Source organism: Perna viridis, chromosome 6 (genome assembly GCF_037379345.1).
Source record: "Perna viridis isolate PV_CMFRI_1.1 ecotype Kerala chromosome 6, ASM3737934v1, whole genome shotgun sequence".
In the NCBI taxonomy this organism is placed as follows: domain Eukaryota; kingdom Metazoa; phylum Mollusca; class Bivalvia; order Mytilida; family Mytilidae; genus Perna; species Perna viridis.
In genome coordinates this window covers 48,920,048-48,929,887 of record NC_142450.1, presented here as the reverse complement: position 1 = coordinate 48,929,887, position 9,840 = coordinate 48,920,048, and the positions used below count along the sequence as shown (strand labels likewise).

General features: G+C 33.4%; 1 protein-coding gene across 1 annotated transcript; it reads left to right on the top strand.

Moving 5' to 3' along the window:
- Nucleotides 1-2,886: 2,886 nt before the first annotated feature.
- Nucleotides 2,887-5,810, top strand: LOC148615391 (uncharacterized). The gene is made up of 2 exons (XM_088590301.1): nucleotides 2,887-2,991; nucleotides 3,366-5,810. Exon 2 carries the CDS (start codon nucleotides 3,386-3,388, stop codon nucleotides 4,679-4,681), a length of 1,296 nt encoding a protein of 431 aa, XP_088446427.1. The 5' UTR covers nucleotides 2,887-2,991; nucleotides 3,366-3,385; the 3' UTR covers nucleotides 4,682-5,810.
- Nucleotides 5,811-9,840: the final 4,030 nt, after the last annotated feature.

Sequence of the window (9,840 nt, the reverse complement as noted above, 5' to 3'; positions counted from 1 at the left end):
GGCTAGTATTTATTAACGCAGTCACTTAATTAACAGTCATTGATCATATAAGTAAAGTAAAATTTCTAGATGCTTTCAGAATTTTCTTTGATATCGTCTTTTTTCATATTACCGTATATCAATTGATTCGGTAATAGGAGGTATAAAGGTACCTAAAAATCACCATGAAGTTGAGGGGGGGGGGTGTTCAAGGGCAACAACTCTTACAAGAAGTTGTGTGAAAACTTTGATCCTTGGAGACTTATGTAGGCCTTATAATAAAGATCATTTCAGCAACTGAAGAATTTGGCTAAACCTAATGGAGATATATGCAAAAAACTAATGTCAGACCCTATGTTCTATTTTTAGTTACAGCGGCCATTTTTGAAAGATTAAAAATCCCCACATCAGTTCTATGCAGGATACTAGAGAAGATTTTTGAAAGAAATACCAATAAAAATAGCAAAAAAATGTCGAAATAGGGCAACAACTCCAACATGGCATAACAGATTAAAATGAAAATTTGACCACAGATAAATCTCATCATACTATATCATATATATATGCAAAAACTACTGTCTGACCCCTATGTTCTATTTTAAGTAACAGCGGCCATGTTTTTCGACGGATTATAAATCCCCAGTTTAGTTCTATTCGGCATACCCAAAAAACATTCACACAAAGCGTGGTTCCAATTAGTCAAGTAGTCTCAGAGAAGATTTTTGAAAAAAAAAATAACATTAAAAAATGCCAAAAAAAAAGTATCGCGCTAGAATTCTAACAAATAGGGTTCTGGAACAGGGTTATATTGCTACAAGATTGAAGTCATCACTACAGAATTATGGTCGTCATCATGAGCTCGCGGATCGTTACGGTGTATCCATCTGCGCCATGAAAACTGATTTGTTTAACGTGTCATAGTTTTCCTTTCCTCTTTCGTCTACCCCGGACTTGACTTTTTATGAACAACTCGGCGGGTGTTTCTAGAAAAGCAGAGGACGCTTACCCTACCGATGCACCTGGTCCACGCTCCCAGTTTTTAGTAGAGTCCGAGTTGCTCGTTTGCTTTTGCGAGTTACTTTGTGTGTATTAATTTAATTACTTTATGTTCTTTGTTGTGTATGTCTGTTTTCCATGTCTGGTCTTTGTCCCTGGATTACATTCTTTTGATTACCGATGTAACCTTGGTTCCCTTGATTATTCTCCAACACAAATTAACAGATTAAAATAAAAATTTAACCACAGATAGATCTCATCATGCTGAACAGTTATACTCGCGTCAGAATTTGGCTAAACCTTACGGTTTTGGAGATATATGCGAAAAACTAATGTAAGACCCCCTATGTTCTACACACATTCCCTTGTGAGTCAGATCCAGATATTCATAAAATCTGGTGTTCCAATCCAGAAAGTTATAAAAGGGAGATATCAGGCTGTCTTTTGCCTATTTTTGCCAAAAAAAAAAAAAAAAAAAAAAAAAAAAAAAAAAAAATGCACGAAATTTACAAAATTTCCAAGAGGGGGGTTTCAAATCCCGGACTTCCCCTATAACCGCCATGGGTACGTAATTGAATATGACCATTAATATACAATGGGAAATGGATTTCTGTAACTAGTTTTAGGATATGTTAGACCATATACAATAATCATCTCAGAATGAATTTCCGAAGCTAAATGCCTTTTAAACTTTATTCTGACTTCTGTGCAATAATAGGAACCCCATAATATATTTTCTAATAAGTCTTAAACATATACTAGCAGTAAGAATTTTATGTGAAATACTAGTTAGGAATAACGAAAGGTTTAGTTTTTTTTTATTCAATATTTTTTAAAAAATCGTTAAAACTTAACCATCCATATTCCAAAACTTAGAAAAAAATCACAGTGCAACACACATTGTATTTTGACCATGTCTATAGTTAAAACAAGGGCTAATTAATATCTGTAATGTTACCCGATGATAGGCGAATTTTAATTGATGATTATTACTATCTGAAAAACATAGTTTAAAAATAAAATAATATGTAATTCATGCATATCAAAAATCCAATAAATTCAATATCATTTCCGATACAATATATGTAATAATAAGAGACTTATGTTGTCATTCTGAGCTAAAAATTATATACTAGTAGATTTTGTGAACCATAGGTGAGTTTCACGATCCCACATATCTTAGATAAGGTAGTATTGTTATCTATCGATAATCAAGTTGCTGGTGTATTACCTGCTTCAAGCTACAGTGCCAATAATTATTTTAAAAGAAAATAAAAAAAATATTTCGGGTAATAAGCAGATTCTAGTGACCCGATGTTATGCGCTAAATCCCGTAGTAGACGTAGGAAAAATGAAGATGGTGTAGTGAAAAGATCAAGTCACAATAAAATGAATTCCTACAAATTTTTCAGGGAAAAACACATTAAACTCAAAAAAGATAGCTCATGGATCTGGAAAATTGGTTAAGTCCAAAATGGTAAGCATCTATGAAACATGGAACGTACAGAGTCATTGTGGTTTGTAAAGATGATGGTGATATTATAGTAATAGTTGCTATATAATGTAAGTGTTGACCAATACGTAATACTTATATATGAATTTAATCATTATCGCTTTGAGATAACCATATACATAATTGAGTATTTCGCCATATATTGCCCCTAATCTTTAGAAGATTGAGCGTTCTTGATATTGTTGACTTGATTCAGTTCAAATAGAAAAATAAATGTTTGTATGTTAAAGAAAAATAAATGGTACATATAGATTGTAATGGTTCTGTTTTATATATCCGTAAAATCAGTGATTATCATTGCCAACAAGTTGCAAATGCCTAGTACGAAACCCGCAGAACGCTTTCCAAAACATTGTCTACTTACACGATATCAATGCACCATACATCATGTACAGATTGAAAGGTTGAACATCTGTTAGATTTAACACGTCATGAAATTATCAATTATAGAACCATTTCTAATGTAGACATACAGTATATTATTAATATTACATTCATGTGAGGTAAGAACAAAAAATATTTCGTGAACCTTTTGACTTTCTTTACTTACGAAAATGAGCCAAGTTTATTTTTGAATAACAGACATGATAGTTTCCAAAATTTGCCAGGAATCATATTAGGAAATGTTAAAAAGGACTTCTGGTAGATCCACAGCGAAACAAAAATATTTTAAATTTGATTTTAATTTCACTATGCATTTAATATGTAGTTTTTGTTATGTCTTCGATACTGTACATATCTGCATCATGCTCACTCAAATAACTTGTGGTGAATATTTGTAGTTTATGGGAAAATACTTAATTAGTATACTTACCTTTTATCTTGTTAATATTGCTATAATGTTTTATTAACCAATTTGTAATTTGCAAAATTTCAGAAGATTAAATAACACTTTACATGGCCTCAGGATTACCAGTGTTATGTTTTATTCTACTTCGTATACCGTTTAATGACGCACTGAGTCAGGCTGAAATAAATGATATTAAAACTGGTATAAAATTTGCTACTGAATTAACTGATGCTATGGATTCTGCGGGATTTGGAAATCTTCTTGGTGGATTTGGCTCAAAGGCTTTTGCATTTATATCGGGGACGCTGAAATTTGTAAATGCTATTTTTTCGTTTCTCGGTCAGAACGAATCACCAGAACTCCTCGCTATTAAGCGCCTATACAATACAATGAACCGACGATTTGATTCCCTTGACTTACAATTAGTGAACATTAAACGGCAAATCAATTGGTCACAAGTCAAACTTCAGTACAGTCAAATTGAAAGAAATATCATTTCGAATTCTAAAATGTTTAACAATATATACGAATCCCCAATAGCTAACAAGCACAGCGAAATGGACTATTTTATGCACGCTTTTGAAAACTCGTGCTATTTATGTGCAATTAATTTGTATCATGGGATTATGGGAGAAAATAGTGGATTTTCAGATGATATTTTGAATGTAGCAATGACTTCTTTGAAATATAACCGACCAAGAACGCAATCATTTATGTTAGGTCTCTTAAAGTTACTTACACTTGGAATTAACAACGAGCTGGCATATAGACAAATGAAATATGGTGAGGCGAGTGTACCATTTATTGAGCAACAGTGGAAAGAACGCTTACCGCATGTCCTAAATAAAATGAAACTTATAAATGAGCAAATTAAAAATAAATCACATTCTCAAGCAGAAAAAGACATTGCAGAACTTTCGATCCAAAATACAGTTAACGCCCGTTCACATAAGAATTTTTCTGAATATCTTTATAATTTCTTGGTACAAAAGTATGATTGGCGTGACTGGTTAGTGATTGTGTACAGACCGATATCAACTGTTGAAAACCACATTAACCATGTGTGTGAAGGGTATCGTCGTTACGGAATGTACGGGAGAGACGTTCTTGTAGCAAGCGTTGATAAAACTAAAACGCCCATAAACATCACGAAGGCCAAAGGAATAATAAGTTCTGTGACGACAACGTTTGGGTTTATGTTGCACCAAGAATACCAATATGTTAAAATGTATGCAGGAATGATTTACGAAAAACTTCCATCGGAAACGAAAAACTGCAGCACGTATGGATCAGTCGGAGTCATAGACTCTTGGGTTGATTTACACTACCAAGGTTTGAATACAAGGCTTGCCCATAAAAGAACTCCCGGTTCGAATTCATATTCAATTCATCTGTTTGGTTGATTCATTCAACAACTATTGATTACATTTAATGGAATATAAATCTGACTCGTGATAACATGTTCCTTTGTGTTTAGTGTTTCTGTATTCCTAATAGTGTTTTTGCTTATTCTTATTCAGATGCAAATATCGTCCACACCATTGTTGTTCGGCAATAATGTTAAATCAAATGCATAACAAATGTAAAGGCACATAGTTTCAAGATAAATTCAGTAGAGCAAAATGAAATGAGGGCTTTTCTGTATTCTATCAACATACATACACTATTATAAGGCTGATTTTATAGGTGGCCTGATTCAAAAGAAGAAACATCGTTTTACCAAACTTTTGATGTCAGTTTCCGCTATATAGATGACGTAGATCTTTTAACAATCATATTTTGGAGGATTTTATACATCGCATCTACGCCAAAGAACTTGAGATAAGGACACTACAGACACTTTGAAGTCAGCCTTATACTTTGACCAACACTTAGAAATTGGTGGAAAAGGAAAGCTTAGGATCAAAATAAACGACAAACAGGATGACCTCTCATTCCTTATTGTTAACTTCCTTTTCATTTGTGACAACATCTCCTCAACATCTGCTACAAAGAGGTCCAATGACTTATAATAGAAAAAGCATTGGTTATTATTTAAAGGCATTTACACTATTTATAAAAAGACCCATTCGAATAAACAGTTTAAAACATAAGTGTAGCATTGTCGACTGTATTAGCTTTGTGGAATTTTAATCTCGGACAAAACATTGATATACATGTATTTAAATTAAATTCTATCGATTTTGGAAGATAACTTTGAGACTTGTCTTTGTATAGGAAATTGTCCGATTGCGAATCAGACATGCAGGAGTGTTTTATTGTTTCCAATGGGGCATCATTTTTGTAGCTTCAGACAATATTGTTTTAGATTTAGAACTGGCTATCCTGGTTAAAGTCGAGGTTAATGTCTAAAAATGACGTGGAAGAAGCTGGGTCAGTCTTCCATGGACAGTCTTCCATATAACCAATTCAACCTATACTTCTTAATATTGACTTTTAAAAAAGGTGCACTGTACAGAACATTTACATGACTTGTACTTGTACGCATTGCATTCAATATATAATGTAAATAGGGCAAGAGAAGATAGGTTGAATCAGGCAAATCAAATAAAATATTTGTACGAAAGCAGCATTCTGTTTTCAAAATACTTCCATTCTTTTCATTCCATTCAATGAGTTGCTGTATCACATATTTGGGAGCACATTGTAAACATTATTTAATCTTACAAAAAACCGCGAAGTATTCCAGGGAATCAACAATAACATTATGCATTACATTTATATTTCGTGTGTGTGTGGGAGGGGGGTAAAATAAGTTTTAATCCGAATGTATCTATATGTAATTTTGGTTAATATTTACAGGCACTTGTCTCCCAAATATAATCATCAAAAATACCAAGTGATTTTTAGACAAGTTCCTCTGTGGTAGCTACATTAATGAAGCTCTAGTGGCATATTCTATCTTATTGTGGTATTTACAAACAATACAAGAGAGTGAATCACGGAACGAAATCCAGGGACAAAGACCAGGAATGGAAAACAGACATACACAACAAAGAACATAAAACAACTAAAAATACAAAGCAACAAAAGTAAATGTGCAACTCGGACTCGACTGAAAACTGGGGGCATGAACCAGGTGCACCGGCACAGTCTTCCACTACAAGATTGAAGTCATCACTACAGAAGTTTTATGGTCGTCACCATGAACTCGCGGATCGTTACGGTGTATCCATCTGCACCATGAAAACTTATTTGTTTAAGGTGTCATAGTTTTCCTTTCCTTTCTCCTACCCTGGACTTAATTTTTCATGAGGAACTCGGCGGGTGTTTCTAGAAAAGCAGAGGATGCTTACCCTACCGGTGCACCTGGTCCCTGCTTCCAGTTTTTAGTAGAGTCCGAGTTGCTCATTTGCTTTTGTTACTTTGTATGTATGATTTTAGTTACTTTATGTTCTTTGTTGTGTATGTCTGTTTTCCATGTCTGGTTTTTGTCCCTGGATTACATTCTTTTGATTACCGCTATAACCTTGGTTCCCTTGATTACTCTTTTAATTACATTTCATATTTTTCTTTTACTTTAATTTAAAATAAAATAAACCATATAATAATGGGCGTGGCCTATAAAAATCCCTCGAAGTAGTGTTTCATCGACTCATAAGACATCACATGAAAGTGGGTCATTAGCGCGGTTTATTGATATACACAGTAAATGTAATTATTATGTAACGTATTTTGATTTCATGTCTCTTAATTGTCTTTTTTAGGTACTTTATTGCACTATCATAAGCTTTAATTTTTTATTTTAAACGTATGCAAAGAACATAAATCTCTTGAACTGAACGCTTTTATAAGTCAAAGAAATAAGAAAGTATACAAACATATATACGGTTATTGAGTACTATAAAAACCAACAAATAATAATAATGAAATTCGGGTTACTCTCATCTGTCAATAACATTCAAATGATAATTTGTGTTATCTCCCCTTGTATGTCTAAATACATGTATGTAGTTTTGGTTCATATGTATAGTGTTAAAGGTAACGAAATATTTTTGCCGATTTTTACTTGAAGTAAAAGGGAAACATTTCCATGATTATTGTATCTATGATACGTGTGGCAACACCGCCTGCACAAAATCCAGTGCCCTAGACCACTCGGCCAGCTAGGCTATATCATAATATAGCTTTCGCCTGCCTGGTCATTTCTCCTCGTAGGATTAATCTAGGGCTGTAACTTACAACGTCTCAGAACTTGATCTAGGGCGCTGGACTTTGTGGAGGCGGTGTTGCCATAGATATCACAGCGGCACGAGTCCCGGGGAGGGAACGACCAAATATTTGCTTTGCTAATTTTACAGTTCCAACATCGTTGAGAATTTCCGCTACATTTTACTTATCTTCCCTTTATCAATTTGATCCGATGGAGCAGTGTAGTGAATAGAGTCGTCACATTCTGAGACGTTCGTATAATATTGATTTGTTGTGACAATTTGTTGTGTTAATTTGATTAAGATGTACTTAATTCTTTAAACTGGAAGGATATGAATAATTAACTATGAACTAGACAAAAACTCAATGTATGCCTATAGAAACAAGTAAAAAAACGGCAAAGGTTAATAATATTTGTATTGGAATCAATGATGTAATAAAACATGTTATTTGAGCCAGATTACAGGGTGTTACCATAGGTGAATGTTTAACTTGGTAGACACATCTTAATATAATTTCCAAGAAAATATCTAAGAGAATGGAGTACTTAGTACACTTAGACCATTTATGTCAAAAGAAGCTTTACTTAAAATTATAACAGTATTATATTTCCAAATTTTAACTACTGTTGTACTGTATGGTATATCGCAAAAAATTAATGTAATATTGATGGAATATTAAAGTTACAGAAAGCGGCTGATCGCATTATACTTAATGTCAGAAATATAATGTCTCCACAAAACTTATTATCCGTATTCTGTATTCTGGATACCAATACCTTACATTTTAGTATTCAGAAAGGTTATTTTAGTTTTTAAAGTACTTCACAATTTAACGAATACATATATGCACATATTTCAGTAGGAACATAAAATTAAAAAAAAGAGCTAGACAGAGTGTTAATAATTTGTTATTTACTCCAAGATCTTGTGCTGAATAGTATCAACGTTTGGTTAACCAAGGTTATAGCGGTAATAAAAACAAACGTCTTCCTGAGACAAAGACCAGACATTGAAAATAGACATACACAACAAAAAATATAAAGTAACTAAAGGCATACATACAAAGTAACAAAGCAAATGAGCTCGGACTCCACTAAAAGTGAGAGCATGGGAGAATGGATGTTGCCACAGAGGAAAGGAAAGTTGACAATTCTCAATGGAAAGTCATCACGTTTGTCGTAAAGTTTGGTCAAAAGTCTTTCTTTACCATCGATTTCTAAGTGTAGGTCAAGATATGAGGCTGACTTCACAGTGTCTGTAGTATCCTTTATCTCAAGTTCTTTTGGGTAGATGCGATGTATCAAATCCCCGAAATTAGGATTGTTTAAAGATAACACGTCATCTATATAGAGGAAACTGAGATGAAAGGATCTACCTAAACAATATTCTTTCTTTCGAATCAGATCAGCTATAAAATCAGCCTCATAATAATGAAAGAAAAGATCAGCAAGTATAGGAGCACAATTTGTTCCCATTGGAATGCGGACTGTTTGTTGAAATAAAAAAAATATACCAGTTTCATACATTGTAAATTTCGATAATCTGTACACGTGTTTCAAGTAGTAACCTCTCATCAGCAGCATAACTAGGGTAAATAAAATATGACATTATTCGGGGTCAGACAAGTCTGACTACTGGGTTGGTGAATACCCCGGGGACCTCAGGTCCACCAGCATTGGTATCGACCAAGTGGTTCTTAAATACAAAAAATACCAGTTTCATATATTGTAAATTTCGATATGCTGCACAAGTGTTTCAAAGAGTAACCTCTCATCAGCAGCATTAAAATCAAATATATAGGAAGATCATAATCAAAATATTAGTTGTATACAAGAAGTATTTATAACCAAAACTATCCAAAGAGGGAGCCAAATCCATCACCGAGAGGTTCAATCACATGCAAAGCAAGTAATGAAGCCTCGGTGTTTTATCTATTTTAAAATTTGGAATACTGCAAGATTTCATAAATAAGGTAGATAAAATTATTCTATGTGTGACAAGTCTGACTACCTCAGCTCCACCAGCAGTGGATCCATCCAGTGGTTCTTAAATACAAAACATTTTGCTTAACTTCATGAAGTTGACAATTCGTAACTGACATCTATAAGCTATAACACATGTGTTTATTCATATATTTATTCTGTATGATTTTTTTTATTTGCCTTCTGTCCCTTTGCACAGATTTTGACATGATATTTTTTTTCTTATGCCTTTGTTTAAAATATTTTTGTTTTCCTTGCTTTCAGGTTTACTGTTGATCATATATGTTTGTTTACACTGAAATTGTTTGCCTTTCTTAAAAAGAGACAATAATTTATATTCAATTCAACTTCTGCAACATTAAAACTGATTTATTCAACAGGTCATAGTTTTTCTTTCCTCGTTTGTCTACCCCGGACTTGACTTTT

Bases quoted from the DNA above. Each gene is read 5' to 3' on its own strand.
- LOC148615391 (XM_088590301.1), top strand. From the start codon at position 3,386: ATGGCCTCAGGATTACCAGTGTTATGTTTTATTCTACTTCGTATACCG.